We start from the raw sequence: 16,458 nt of genomic DNA on the forward strand, positions 1-16,458 counted from the left end.
TATAAAACCATTAACAGCACAATAAAAAATATATGCAAGCCATTAAAATAAGCAAAGCATATCAATAAATATTGAGGACACGAAACGGCCTTGTGTTCTTATTCATTTGAAGTCATTAGAAATTTTACTGGGCTCTCCGTTAAAAAGGAAACATAGTAGCCACAAGTATTTACTGAAACATTACCTATTTGCCTATTAATGATAGTTTCATTCTTAGGATTCCTCAGTGGGTCTAAAGGACAATACTGCTACGAAACAAAGCCATTCAATACATTTATTCTTATTCTCCAACTTAAAAAGGAAGCATCTTAAACATGAAAGTGCTATTCACTGCTGATAGATGAAATAAAGAAAAGGCAGAGTGAACACAGGTATTCTATAATAGAACAGTCTCCATGGGATTAAGTGATCATGTTATTGTAGTAAACAAGAGACCATAAAAATCAGGACACAAGACATTCAACTCCTGTTTATCTAGGACAGGCAATAGGGGACGGCCATAAAACATGGATTATAAATTCTATCATCTCAAATGGCATTCTGGTTAGCATTTCAATTTCTGCTCATATTAGCCACATTAAACCAGAAGATAAAAGTTTAAAAAAAAAAAAAATAGTTGATTTAATCAGGCCCTTCTCACTCCCCTGTGTGTGTCTAAAATGGAATTAAAGAAAAGAGTGAGGGAGAGCGCTGAATATAGCGTACCTGGAAAATTCAGGCCAGGAAACCATGCCCACACTGGGAAAACGATTTCACACAACACGATCTAGAAGGAAATACCCATGGCAACCATCTCACACCACTTGCTTCCATTTCCTCACTTGCTGGTCAGCTCTGGTATTGACTTACGCTCCTCACAGCAAGTCACTTCTGGGCCTCAGGCTCCAGCTATTAAAAGGGGATAGGGGCAAGGCACTGGACTGAACATCAAAGGACTGTTTAAAAACAATATTGAAGAACAATTCTTATATAAGCAGTTACAGTTTTCCTGCTCAGATTTCCTAGCAAGAAATAAATGCTTAGTAGTTAGAAGTAGCAATAGTAGTTTCAGTTTTAACACCAGAGGAAAATAAATAATAAATAAATAGTTGTAGTAGTAATAATAAATTCATAGAGCAGAATGCAAGAAACTATTGCTAAGTAAAAATGAGAAATGAGGGCAGAGAGAGCTGATAAGGCATGCTTTCCTATTTTTAAAAACAGAAGAAAGGCAAACTTCATAGAGTATCTATAAATAGTGGCCAAAACATAAACAGTTCGTGAAACGCAATGGCTCAGAGAAGAGCAAGACTCCCAGCACATCCACAGTAGGTCTAAAGATCCAGTGAAAACCTCCACCACACCACACCACACCACACTCACATACTCAGCTGGGCCATCGAATGCTCTTTCATCCAGAGACCAACCATCTGAGCCCGAGATCTGAGATTAACCGCAGGGGTTCATCATGTGTAGTGATGCAGATGAGGAGTACCACATCCTGAAAAGGTGACACAACCACCACAGAGAGTTATGCTGTGATCCAAGTCTCAAAAATCAGGTCCTAGTCAAGGACCTCTAAGAAACTGATGCAACAATGATAACTTGCTTCACACAGGAGAAGCTACCTGATCCTCGTTTTGGGCATATCATGTGAACCAAGGGACCTGGTCAATGTCACAGGCTCAGGATGACAGAGGACTGCATGCCAGCTTTCCCTGAACCCTGCTGTCAGGGTGACACGCCCTCTCTGAGAGCTTTCAGGGCCACGAATTTCTCCAAATCCATTTCGTTTCAGTCAATGACCAGCTTTGTGTGACTCTTCAAGCCATCCTGTGTCCAAACAGGCATCACAGCCACATCTCAGACTCACTGTTGACAGAAAGCATTTTCTTGTGGCCTTGGGAATTCCCTTCTGGAATAGGTAATAACAAAATAGGCAAGTTAGTTCTTTTTTTTTCGCCTTGTTGTTCCAAGTTAGTGATGATTGTATGATACTTAACTTCAAAGTGTCTTCTATTCTCTTTTTCTCATTGACACTGTGAGACTAAATTCTCAAAGTTTGGACTGTATAGGGCAACCTATGAAGGTGCAAAGTCTATTCATTTGATAACAGTATTGTCTGAATTTTGAAGTCCTGTAAGAGCAAGATAGTAATATCAAACACCTTTCGGATTTCAAATCATCATGTATCAAACATCAGACCCAGGGTCTATCAAGCCATCAAACCACTTCAAAGTAACAAGATAAAACTGAAACAGTGGCAGACACATCCTCCCTACTTCATCTTTGAATTACTCTAATAACAATAATAACCAGGTCTTTTCCAGTTACATACCTCTTCCCTGTAACTAAAATAAAGTATATTTATATTGAAACAGCCAGCTGGGCATAGTGGCTCACACTTGTAATCCCAGTACTTTGGGAGGCCAAGGTGGGTGGATTACCTGAGGTCAGGAGTTTGAGACTAGCCTGGCTAACATGGCAAAACCCCATCTCTACTAAAAACACAAGAATTAGCCAGGTGTGATGGTGTGCACCTGTAGTCCCAGCTACTCAGGATGCTGAGGCGGAGGTTGCAGTGAGCCAAGATCACACCATTGCACTCCAGCCTGGGAGACAGACTGAGACTCCATCTCAAAAAAACAGAAAAGAAAAACTCTACTACAACATATAAAGAAACCTAAATGACTGGAAGGCAACATCCTTGTCCTCCACTCATTTTTAAAGTATTTTAGGAAATTCTGCTTTTCAATATTGGTGGTGAAACTGAAAAACACGTAACACACATATCTGTTTTTAATGCAATCTTCCTTATTCAGGTTCATGGTTGTACCCAATGTTAACTGAGCAACTGCTCAGTAGTAGAGTTTTTCAGGAGCTATTCTAAGTCATCTGCATATATTTTATTCAATCCTCTAACTCTAGGCAGTAGCTACTGCCACTTCCTCCATTGCACAGCTGAGGAATCTGGGTGTTTAGGTAACCTGTCCCAGGTCACTCGGCTGAGTCAGGCTTGAACCCAATGTGATTCCAAAACCCATCCCCTTCGCTACTTCTCGAAACATGCTACTGATTTCTGTCACAACTAGGGGTCATTTAGAAAAGGTAACCATTTTTCCCTTGCAGCTCAGCCTCTTCACTCCTTGTCTCTTTCTTCTACTTTCTTTCCTGCTTCCTGTCAGGCTAATGCATACCTTTGGATTTCCTCAGTGATCTTTTCCAGCCACAGCCAGGAACCTGGCCTCCCTCCGGCTCCCAGAAGCCAACAGTGCAAGCTCAAGAGAAAGGCTGAGCCTGCAAGGAAACCTAAGCAGCTGGCCACTGGCGACACACACAGGAGCTCTGCCTGCGAAGTATGAGGCTACTTACCTCCATGTATGCATCGAGCTCCCAGACTCAGGTAAGACCACATCCCCTGACCCTTCCCAGGGATGCATTTATTTTCATGGTTACACAGAAGTGAGGAGCTCTCAGACTCTCTGAGCGAACTGCTGAAGTTAGCAATGTAAACTCAAAGCAAGGTGAATAGCTGCTAATCTTTCCTTCTCTAACACTTATTCATACTCTAATGTGCATAGGGTAGGAAATTTTGGAAACTTGGGAGTAAAATATGCTTCATTAAATCATATTTCCTTAGGGTGACTGGGAACTACAAGTTTTGTGAAAATTTCTCTAGAAGCTCTTAGGGTCATTTTAAATAAATTATGAATTGCTTAGCAGATATGCTGAATTTGTTAGATGCCTGTATCCAGGGCTTCCATTAGAAAGAAGCTGTTCTGTGTCTACAGACTTTTCTGACACAATGTGAATGATGACATCTGACTGTGACAGCAGGCCACAGCGCGTGGATTCAGGCATCCCCCAGACCCACGTGTCCACCTTCAAGCAGTGACCTTGAACCAGTTACTTAACTTCTTCAAACCTCAGCTTCTCTGTAAAAAGATAGGGCCATTAACATTCCTTGCGTAAGGTTACTGTAAAGATCAAATGATGTCATGTCTGTAAAAATGTCTCGCACAGGCACTGGCAGAGTAGACATTTCATAAATGGTAGTTTTATTTAATTTTATGTCATTTTAAGGGAAGGGCAGATGTAAAAGCTTGTTATTGAGAAATCAGGAAACAGAAGCCATAAATTTGTGGTCTGCAATTTTTCCTTCACGTAGGAAAACTGTTCACCAAAGCTGTATTTGCAAATAGAGATACCAGAATCTGTTACAATACCCAAACCTCAACTTTTGGTAATCAGACACTTCAAAGTTCGGCTATAGAATGTTTTCCTGCTATATACATATTTACTATATAAAAATCAAGAGAAAAATACAGAGTCTGAGTCCATAGGGAATTCAGATGATCAGATGTAAATGCTAAGTTCCACAGTCTATCAGAAAAGAAATAATCATTTACAAAGATGATAAATATAGCGCTGACAATAAGAAAATTAGTAAATCAGAATAAAAAATAAATCACAATAAAAAACATTTATCGCCAGGACAGTGGCTCACGCCTGTAATCTTAGCACTTTGAGAGACCAAGGTGGGTGGATCATGAGGTTAGGAGTTCAAGACCAGCTAATCCCAGCTACTCAGGAGGCTGAGGCAGGAGAATCATCTGAACCCAGGTGGCAGAGGTCGCAGTGAGCCAAGACCATGCCACTGCACTCCAGCAGGTGACAGAGTTAAGACTCCATCTCAAAAACAAACAAAAAAACTATTTATGAAGAAGGCTTATGTGGAAAAATTACATTTCCTTCTGTCTTTAAATTATCTGCAAATTACCTAAACTTTCATATTCAGCATTATTTCTAACTTTTTTTTTTCCTTTTTGAGATGGAGTCTCTCTCTGTTGGTCAGGCTGGAGTGCAACGGTGCGATCCTGGCTCACTGCAACCTCTGCCTCCCAGGTTCAAGCAATTCTTCTGCCTCAACTTCCCAAGTAGCTGAGATTACAGGTACCCACCATCATGCCCAGCTAATTTTTTTTTTTTTTTTGTATTTTTAGTAGAGACGTTGTTTCTCCACATTGGCAAGGCTGGTCTTGAACTCCTGACCTCAGCTTCCCAAATTGCTGGGAATTACAGGCATGAGCCACCATGCCTAGCCTACTTAAAATTTTTTTTAAGATTAGAAAAATGGAGTAGCCATTGCTTTGTTCAACATTTCCCTTCAGGTAACAACATAATTTATCTACTGAAAAGAGGAGACATGGGTGCTCATAAAGAAATGCTGTAATACATGTCAGCCCAACAACAACAAAATGTGCAACAAAACAGCTCGGAAAGAAAACTGAAACGGGAACCCCCTGATAAGAATTGTTCTTTGCATGAGGCTCCTGGGCCTACAACTAAGCAAGTATCTCACTGCCCAAGTGGCTGGAAGGCATTTGCTATTTAAAGAGTGCAATCGCTAGAAAGGAGTTCAGGCTACAGTGCCTGTCAGCAAGCTTAGATTACAGCAAAACCTCTGAAGTTACTTCCAAAAACATAATCAAAGCTCTCCTCTGCACAGTCAGAGCAGTGGCAAGTTCCTAGAACTGATTTTGTTGCTGAGTTCAGCACTAAACAATCTCTGAGAAAGCTCAGATGAACCAGGCTGAATAAACAAGAAACAAACCAAAAAATTTTCCAGTGGAGTTTCAGCCACAACTAAATGAGTTGTCCTGTTTCACCAAAAATTCATGCATATACCTCAGTACTCCCCTCATCTTCAAAAAAACTACAGTTGTCCAACTTTCTAAAACTCTCTTAAGTTTGATAATATTAAAAACAATGATAGTGAGACCTCCACTATTCTTTCCCTCAGATATAGAGATAATATATCTAAAGCAAGTACATAGTATTTTTATGAAAATTGTCTATAACCACACAAGCTGTATTATTTCTGCCCATGTTTTAAAAATTAAGAGTTTTTAGTTTAAATCCATCCTAATCGCCCCAGGCCCAAAGAAGAGAAGAATGAAAAGTTACAGGGTTCTCTAAAAGCATTTTGTTGCCAGGCGTGGTGGCTCACGCCTATAATCCCAGTACTTTGGGAGGCTGAGGTGGGCAGATCATGAGGTCAGGAGTTCAAGACCAACCTGACCAACAGGCTGAAACCCACATCTCTACTAAAAATACAAAAATTAGCCAGGCGTGGTGGTGCACACCTGTAATTCCAGCTACTGGGGAGGCTGAGGCAGGAGAATCACTTGAACCCAGGAGGTGGAGGCTGCAGTGAGCTGAGATCGTGTCATTGCACTCCAGCCTGGGCAACAGAGTGAGAGTCTGTCTCAAAAAAAAAAAAAAAAAGCTTTTTGTTAAGAAACAAGCCCCTTTTTAAAGAAAAATCTTAAAGGATCTATGGGAATAGATACAATGGATACAATTTCAGGAAGAATTTCGTACCTTCAAGTTTATGTTTAAGAAGAAATACAACTGGTTAAATCCAATTTAATAACATACTTGTTTTAAGAATAAAATTCCCTCTTTCGTTGGTACCAGAATTTGTGCTCATGCTTTGCTGTCTCTAGTGGTACAGATTCCCTTCTACTACAATTTAGTTGGGAGTACTTGAAAGACCTCAAATGGGCTTCTCTGAGTATCATTTCTCAAGGCTCCCACAGAGAGAAAAACCAAACAGTCACAGACAGAATAAACTCTTACAGAGGCAATTGTTCATTTCCTGAGCTAACCCACTTCCTTCTTCATACATTTCCTTCTCTTCATCAATGTGTTTTTTGAAATTAGCATTGAAATTATCTTGCAAAATACATCTGGACCTACAGCTGGGATTCTAGGCAAATTCCAATGCCCATGTCATTTTCAGTATCATCGCTGTAGTGATACAAAATTAGAACCCCAAATGAAGTGTCATGTCAGTAGTACAGAAGGCTCCCTGCAATGTTAACTGTGTTTCAGCAAAAGAATCTGAATCATTATGAACTAGATCCATACTGTGAGAAAACAAATGTTATTAAAATGAAAAACTGCATGCAAAAAATTTCATGGCTCCTGACTACTCCATATGGAAAAGTATGGCATCTATCATAAGGAAATAAGTTTATTCAACCTTTCAAATCTTAGCAAAACTGTAATGAGTTGTTGGGTTTCTCCACTCTACAACCTTGGAGACAAAAACTTGAAGTCTCATAATTATTAAAATTACCTATTAGACATGCACCTTCTCAATGATTACCATCTTGACTTTGATCAAAGCTGACACAGTAGGTTAAACTAAAATGTGGCTCTCATTATTCTTCTGTGCTAATAAATATAATTTAAAAAATAAAATCACTTCTCACCTAATATAAAAAGCTTTACTTATTTAGAGTGATACCACAGAAACAGACAAAAGGAACAAAGTCTCTCAAAATGTTTATTTTTGTCAGAATAGCTGACGATTTTCTGTTAAGTATTTTGGTTTTAATTATAATAAGCATTTTCCCCCCTTGAAAAATCCATTCAAAATATCTCAACCCTTGAGGTAAAGCATTTTAACTAAATTAAAAAAAAAAAAATCCTGATTTGTTTTAAAGAAAAAAATTCTTAAAATTCCATTAGCTTGATAAATAGAAACAATCTCTTCTTGTTCTACTCTGGTGAACATAAATGTATTTCCTACAGCCAAGAATCCAGTCACTTATTGGCAAACCAAAGGTGAGAACAATTCATTTACACTCTCTACTCAAACAGTGCAACACTGCCGTGTTCATATATACTTTTCTTTTAGAGTTACCAACACTCTTCTGGCAAAGACAAAGTTTTGGAATGGCAAAAGCAACAGAAGTTTTAGATTTCAAAGCTCCATAAAGGAATTAATCGGAGTCTTCATCATCCAGATAGTCCTCGGCATTGCTTAATGTTCGGACTGCATCTAAAAGAAATAGGAGGGAAAAAAGAAAAACAGGGTAATTAAAAACTGCTCATTTTTTTCATTTTCAAAGCTCTTCAATTAGAACAGAATCTTGCATCTGACCCAGGATTGTACTTTCTCTGAGGATCTTCCTCTGCTTTTGCTTTTCAGCCTAACCATTAAGTTTCTGTTGCCACAGAGGCTGACAATGTGTTCCTTAGTCATGTGGAAGAGTGAAGCACATGGTGCTAGGTGTCATGCATCCATTTCCAACAGAAGGGCCCAGCCACAGGCACCATGGCTGACAAGACACACCACCAGCACTCTAAGCTCTGACAACTGCGCTTCCAACCTCCTTTCCCAATGACAGCCTGAGGTCTTGCCCAAAGGCAAGGTTCCTGCATAGGAAGTTTCCTACTGAAGGGAAAAAAGGAAAAGAAAGAATGAAAATGAAGTTTCGATTTCAGTGTAGAAAACACTGAAAATAAAGCAGAAGACTGAAATGGTGGGAATAAAAGGTTTTAAAATAGAAAGAGCTGGACCCTATCAAATGTTCAAGCAACCTTGAGCAGGGCTCAAAAGGAAGACATTTGATCTTTAACTGTCACCTCTTCAGCTGTCTAGTCAAATTCCTATAGCAACAGATTACCCTAGGTATAATTTTAGTGGGAAAAACAAAATGCAAACACAGGCACATTGTTCAGTAAATATATGTCACAGCACCCAGATCATCATGGTCTCTAAGTATCACATCTCTGAAGCTTATCATAAATATGACCGGTTCCAAGTATGGGGCAGGAAGTATAAGGGATGACTAGAACCCTAGTCATGCCGTAAATCAAGGATCCCATCAAAGACAGCATCACATGAAAGGGTCTGAGATTCAACTTAAAGAGGCCTCCACTAGCCAAAGATGGGCTACAGATAAAGCTACTAACTGGAATGGATTAAAGCACATCAAATATTTCAACACACACCAAAAAGAACTCATTTGTCACCCTTTGGAGAATGATAGAGACCAGCTTATTCTTTTAAAAACTCCAAAATAAAGCACGAAAATCAAGCATTTATCCTGCACTTGCTACATTAACTATTCCTCTGCATAACAAAACAACTGATGAGGGAAATCTTTATAGAATATTCCATCTAATAACTCAGAAAGAAGTGATTTAACTAGAATATCATCATTTTGTGTTATTTAGTGAAGTAACAGATCTAGGCAATGATCATCAACGGATGTGATATCACAGGTAGAGTGACAACCAGATATCACAAGCCTCTGATAAAAGAACACTATATTCTGTATGATATATTATTCCTTCTACTCCCAGGAAAAATACATGATTAGGCACGCAGGCAGACATAAAGAAGAGGGACAGATAGACAGATAGATAGAACCTAAATTAGATCAAACCTCTAGCTAGATAGACAGGTAAGTAGTAGGTAGGTAGGTAGGTAGAGAGACAGAGAGATAGCACCTAAATTGGATCAAACCTCTAGATAGGTAGACGATTGATAGATGATTGATTGATTGACCTTAAATTGGATCAAACCTCTAGATCTAACACCAACTGACAAAATCATAAAGGACAGAGGAGTATGACACCACATTGGGAATGTAGTCAGCAATGTCCAGACTGGGAAATTCAAGTTAATTAACCCAATTTCTTTAATAAATGAATGGCAAGGTTAAAAAGGGGGAAGGAAGAGTAGAGGGAAAGGAACTGTTGATTAAAAAATAATTTAGGAGCTATATCTACCAATCACAAGCTGACCTTATGTGAATCCAGACTTAAATAAACCATAAGTAAATAAATAAGTAAAAACAAATAAAGATGTATAAGAAAATGAAAGTTTGGACAAGGACAGGTATTTGATGATATTAAGGAATTATTTTTTGGTATCCTAATCTTTTTTTTTTTTTTTTTAAAGAGTCCTCCAGTTTACAAGTTTTGGGAAATGATTATTGAGAAAAAGAAAAGGAGAAGGGAGGATCAGTACAAGGGCGGTGGAAGCCGATTTATCTTGCAAGAGAGAAAAGGAAAGAAAGCAGAACAGAGGCAAGTTGCTTTTCTGGATCACATTCTGTCACCCAGGCTGGAGTGCAGTGGTGCAATCATGGATCACTGCTGCTGTAACTTCCTGGACTCAAGTGATCCTCCTACCTCAGCCTCCCAAGTAGCTGAGACTACAGGCGTGCACCACCACACTCGGGTAGTTTTTAATTTTTCTGTAGAGACATCATCTCACTATGCTGTACAGGCTAGTCTTGAACTCCTGGATGCAAGCAATCCTTCCTGCCTCCCAAACTGCTGGGATTACAAGTGTGAGCCACTACACCTGACCGTGTTTCAGTGACTTTACACCAGCTTCCAAGCTGGTCACACACCCAGGAACTTTAGGACTTCATGTCAACTTGGTACAAAGTAGCTTTCTAACCTAAAGCCTGAGAGACGAACAGGAAAGCTCTTTCCCCTTCTACATTGCTATCCAAAGCGTTGCCCATATTCTGTGTGCCCAGATGCTTACTTCTGCTCGTTATTTTATTCTTACTTCTCCTATTAAAAACAGAGGATGACTTGCACAGTGGAGACTGACTGAGTGGTCATCAAAAGACAGGTACAAGTCAGACAAATAAATTCCTTCTCCTTTCTTCCCTCCATGAACTGTTGTGAGGCAGTTTTCTTGGGAAACCTCCCACATGGTCAGGTGTTGAGTGATGCGATGTATTTCTTCATAGCCCACCTCCGGGTGTAGCGCGAATGGGAATGTACCCCCCGGCAGCACTGCCATCCTCCCCTAGCTCGTGTTCATTTTTCCTCAATCCCACCACCCTGGGTTTACACATCTCAAATCAAGAAGCAGCACTTAAGACCCACCAACAAACATACAAACAATAAATAAATGATGGAGGAATAAACACAGTCACGCGGATGAATCTTATAGACGTAATGTAAATGAAAGAAGTCAGTCACAAAAAAGTGTATACAGTTCGATCCCACTTTAAAATTCACGAACGGGCAGAACTAATCTATGGGAGAGAAGCAGAAGACACTGGGAGACATGTGGCATGTGGGAACTGTTCTCTAGCTTCATCTGGGTTGTGGGGAACAGATGTAAAAAAATTCATCAAGCTGTATGCTTAAGATGTATGTACTTAATGTAAATTATACTCAAATTTTTTAAAGTTGGAAAAAAATTTTAAAGGACTCAACTCTTAGGTATAACCCTAACCTTGAGCCCTCTATCCTAGTTATCTTCCACAGTAACTGCAACATGTGACTTCTTTTGTACCTATTACAAAATCCATATTGTGTTTCTAAAAGTAGAAAACAACTCACACCAGTAATCCCGGCACTTTGGGAGGCCAAGGCAGACAGATCTCCTGAGGTCCGGAGTTCAAGACCAGTCAGGATAAAAAAGTGAAACCTCACCTCTAGTAAAAATATAAAAATTAGCCAGGTGTGGTGATGCCCACCTGTAATCCCAGCTGCTTGGGAAGCTGAGACATGAGAATCACTTGAGCCTAGGAGGCGGAGGTTACAGTGAACTGAGATGGCATCACTTCGCTCCAGGCTGGGCGACAGAGTGAGACTCTGTCTCAAAAAAAAAAAAAAGAAAAGAAAAGAGGACAACAATATCGCAATATACCTTTTCCAACTTAAGAGTTCATGCTGACAATTAACTCCTTGGCCAAATAGTCCAACCCTATTCAAATGAGGATCATAATACAAATTAAATCTTTTTTTTTACTTTTTGAGACGGAGTTTCGCTCTTGTTACCCAGGCTGGAGTGCAATGGCGCGATCTCGGCTCACCGCAACCTCCGCCTCCTGGGTTCAGGCAATTCTCCTGCCTCAGCCTCCTGAGTAGCTGGGATTACAGGCACGCGCCACCATGCCCAGCTAATTTTTTGTATTTTTAGTAGAGACGGGGTTTCACCATGTTGACCAGGATGGTCTCGATCTCTTGACCTCGTGATCCACCCGCCTCGGCCTCCCAAAGTGCTGGGATTACAGGCTTGAGCCACCGTGCCTGGCCAAATCTTTGTTTTTTTAAACTGTATAATTAGGGAAATGAAGAAAGTAAGAACAAAAGTAACATGAAAATTGAAATATAAAAATTCATTTCTTGGCTCTGTCTGCCAGGCCCCTAAGATTACCACACTAATGAATCCATTAACTAATCAGTTCAAATTTAGGAAGGCAGACTAAACATACTTGGGGTACGCACAGAAAAGAGTATCTGCCTCCGAGCCCTATTCTGCAGAGGCTGCAGAAAGACTCATCACCTGCTTCACTCACCTCTAACCACTCCTGAGTAAGGCTTCTGGGTGAGCTCTCTAGGGTCTAAGAAAGTTTGGTATATGCCTTGTCTGTCAAAATGGAGCTCACAACATGCACGAGACTCTGATACCTTCAGGTCATAAGAAACCTTACTCTTTGGTCAGGGCAGGCTGAGGATAGCCACACAACAGGAAGTCAGTGGCAGAGAAAGGAAGTTAGGCCAGAGTCCTACTTCCGGACCCAATCAAGGCAGCAAGGAGTAGGAGGTCAATCTCAAGCAGAAGTGTCTCTCACACAGCTGCAAATATGGCTCCTCAATCATAATGTAGCTGGGGAGCACCAGCTCAGCTGATACTTTCTCATTCCCTTAGCAGAACCCATCTCCATCTACGCAGGAGGAATTAAAGAAAGGCTTGCACTGCAGGTGAGCACTCATGGCTTAATTAAGGAATCCCAAACTGATTAACAGTTTATACTATATTCAAACTGAAGCTAAAAAAGAAAAGAAATCTGGAACAAAGACATATCTAGAATAAAGAATAAAAGGAGGCCAGGCATGGTGGCTCCCACCTGTAATCCCAACGCTTCGGAAGGCTGAGGTGGGGGGATGGCTTGAGTCTAGGAGTTTGAGACCAACCTGGGCAACAAGGCAAGACCTATATATCTACATTAAAAAAAAAAATTAGCTGGGCATAATAACAGGCCAGTAGTCCCATCTTCTCAAGAAGACGAGATGGGATGATCACTTGAGTCCAGGAGTTTGAGGCTACAGTGAGCTATGATTGACCCCTGCATTCCAATCTGGGCAACAGAGCAAGACTCCATCTAAAAAAAATAATAATGTACACTTAAACTCTATTTTTAAAAACTGCCCATAGTACTATGAATAAAGTCTAAAATGTTTAGCAAAGTCTAGAATAATTTTGATTACAATTTATTGATATCTGCATTAAAAACAAAAACAAAATATAATCATGGAGCTATCAAATGCTATATTTAAAAATATTTAGTGATAATCACTCATAAACACATGTTGAAATGAGGGAATGAAGATGATGGTTCTCCAAAAAGTACTGTAATGAAAAGCAAGGTGATTAGAACTTGATTGCAAGGAATAAAAGAAACACACACAATAAAGTTTTGTAAAAGATCCATGTTTCTCGTCTAATTTCTGTTTGATTGAGGGTGTCCCATTTGGGGGGTTCTGATTAAGATCAATGATATATAAACAAACTTCAGAATTATCTGAAGAGTTTTTTTGTTTTTTGAGATACAGTCTCTCTCTCACCCAGGTTGGAAAGAAATGGTGCGATCACAGCTCACTGCAGCCTCAACCTCCAGGGGCTCCAGTGATTCCCCAGCTCAGCTTCCTGAGTAGCTGGGACTACAGGCCCACACCACCATGCCTGGCTCATCTTTTTGTACCTTTTGTAGAGACAGAGTCTTCATTTCATTGCTCAGGCTGGACTCCAACTCCTGGACTCAACTGAACCTCCCGCCTTGGCCCCCCAAGGTGCTGGGATCACAGGCATAAGCCACTGCACTCGGCCAAGTTTCTCTCTTTTGCGCAATTCTAAGTTAATAAATCTAAGTTATGGGGCTCCAGAGGAGAAAGAAGGATTTAAAACAAATACCTGTTCCCTGTTTCTTTTTCAGGAGAGATGCACAGGCAGCATTGGTAGCCATGTCGAAGGCCAGCTTCTTCTCATTGTTTCTTAAGTCTGTTCTAGCACCTTCCCAACACAAGAAAAGTCAATTAGGTATCTTTAAAGACTATATAGTAGCAGCGAATTCTCTCTCCCTATGACTAACCACTTTTGGTAAAACAAACTAGAGAACAACTCTGGCCCAGAAGTAAACGTTCTCAAAACAATAAAACTGTCATACAGTATATCTGGCATCTTTAATCAGGAAGCTTGTTGCTGCACCTGTGATAATAATTCAGAGTCTTTGCCTTCGAGTCCCTATAGAACTGCAAGTGAACTTTTCAGTCAGGAGTTTACGGTCCCTGTGGAGCTTAACTTCAATAAGCCCTTTGCCTCCTCTTTTGCTCAAGAGGGTCTTTAGAAAAGACCAAGTGGGTAGTGCTTGAGGGGATTAATATTTTATATCTGTAAGTATGCTCTCATGCAAATTAGCAGAATAGCAACACATAAAACCGAGAGGTAATACATTGTTCCCATAAGCCATCTTCTATCCAGTTTTCCTTTGCCTTTATTATGTTAAAAATTACATCAGAATTCATGAATACATTTGCATTGTTAAGGATTCAAAAATACAAATGTATGCTGACCAAAAGCACAAGTCCCATTTCATTCCCTCATCTTCTACCCACTGCAAAGGTAACCATTCTTAACAAGTGGGCGTGAGTTCTTATCTCCCTTATTTGCATCAGTGCATTCATACACATATGGATATAGACACAAAATCATCCCACACATATTGGCCTGTAATTTCATGTTTTTAAAAGTTAATGTCTAACGGTGCTGTTTTCTTAGCAATACACATATTCGTAACTCAACCTATTTAAATGTTTGTAAGTATTCCATTTTGTGGATGCTCCAAAATGTACTTCCCCCTGTATTGATGGGCACTCAGGCTAGTCCTGATTTTCATTATCATAAATACTCCAGTGACTATCCTTGAACATCTTTGCTCGTGTGTACTTCTGAAAAATGGTTTACTAAAAGTGGTATTGGAAAGTAAGGCTAAGTCCATTTTAAATTCTGCCAGCTATCGTCAGATTACTTTTCATACTAGTCTCTAAAGATCCTCTGAATTTCTGTGGTATCAGCTGTAATATCTCCTTTTTCATCTCTGATTTTAAGATTCCTTTCCAAGAGGCTTTAGGCCAAGCATGGTGGCTCACACCCATAATCCCAGCACTTTGGGAAGCCAAGGCAGGCGGATCATTTGAGGTCAGGAGTTCAAGACTAGCCTGGCCAACATGGTGAGACCCCATCTCTACTAAAAATACAAAAATTAGCCAGGTGTGATGGCAGGTGCCTGTAATCCCAGCTACTTGGGAGGCTGAGGCATGAGAATTGCTTGAACCCAGGAGGCGGACATTGGAGTGAGCCAAGATTGCACCACTGTACTCTAGCCTGGGGAACAGAGCAAGACTCACCCTAAAAAAATAAATAAATAAATAAAACAAAAAAACAAGAATGCTTTATCAACTCATACTTTCTGACACAGTGTAGGAAAGTGTCATTTTCTTTGCAACCACTTCCCCTTCAATAAACAAAAAATAGGCAGGCACAGTAGTTCATCATGCCTGTAAGCCCAGCAGTTTGGGAGGCTGAGGCAGGCAGATTGCTATGTACAGGAGATCAAGACCAGCCTGGGTGACATGGCAAAACTCCATCTCTATAAAAATTAACCATGTGTGGTGGTATACACTTGTAATTTCAGCTACTCAGGGGGCTGAGATGGGAGAATTACTTCAGCCCAGGAGGCAGAGGTTGCAGTGAGCTCATATTGGTCCACTTGCACTCCAGTCTGGGCAATAGAGTGAGACCCAGTTTCAAAAATAAGAAAAAGAAAAAGAAAAGATGTGTACCCAAATTTGAAGGCACAGAAATACTGCATCAGGAAAAAAATAGTATGTTTAATTAGTAATATAATGATCTTGTGTCAAAATCTTTCTCCTAAGCAGATTGCTGTATTCACAGTAGGGTTATATAAAAAACCTAATTCTCTCAGTATGCTACAGGTCGAAAACTCCTGAGGATTAACAATTCTGTGACTAATCATATATTATACTATACTTTAGAGCTTATAGACATGATTTCTATCAGAACAGGAAATATTCAGAGACAGTGATGACAGAGAAGAAACACAACCATTTCCTGGGTCCCTCTAGACAAACACTAATAGGACTATAATGTGAGCCATATATCTAATTTTTAATTTTCTAGTAGCCAATTTGCAAAATGTGAAGTTAATTTTAATTATATATTTAATCCAGTATATCTGAAATGTTATTTCAACATAAAGCCAACATAAAAATTATTGTGATATTTTACTTTTTGTTTCACTAAATCTTTGAAATCTGGTATGCATTTTACACTTAAAGCAGATCTCAATTCAGATTGCCCCATTTAAACGGTTCAGCTGTGCACGTAGCTAGTTGCTGCCATACTGAACATCGAAGCCCTCAGCATACCCTTTACAGGGCACTAGAGTGATCATCACAGTGTATGGCCTTTTAGACCTGGTCGTTACATCACCAGACTTAAAATCTAAACCATTTCCTATCATAGATCCCACAATATTGCTCTGCGGATCCCTAATGAAGCTAATTCCGTGAGTTGTGTCTTGGGGAATCAAACATCCTATATGACAGGCTTCTGGACTAGGG

General features: G+C 39.9%; 1 protein-coding gene across 1 annotated transcript in view; it reads right to left on the minus strand.

The window, feature by feature from the left end:
- Positions 1-7,315: 7,315 nt before the first annotated feature.
- OSTF1 (osteoclast stimulating factor 1) overlaps positions 7,316-16,458 on the minus strand; it is a 61,462-nt gene continuing 52,319 nt past the window's right edge. Inside the window, exons 9-10 of the mRNA XM_003920853.3 lie at positions 13,730-13,828; positions 7,316-7,831 (exon numbers count right to left, since the gene is read on the minus strand). Of these exons, the coding sequence (XP_003920902.1) occupies positions 7,773-7,831; positions 13,730-13,828 (158 nt within the window). The 3' untranslated portion in view covers positions 7,316-7,772. The remainder of the gene's footprint in view (positions 7,832-13,729; positions 13,829-16,458) is intronic.

The sequence above is a fragment of the Saimiri boliviensis genome, chromosome 2, assembly GCF_048565385.1.
Source record: "Saimiri boliviensis isolate mSaiBol1 chromosome 2, mSaiBol1.pri, whole genome shotgun sequence".
NCBI lineage: Eukaryota > Metazoa > Chordata > Mammalia > Primates > Cebidae > Saimiri > Saimiri boliviensis.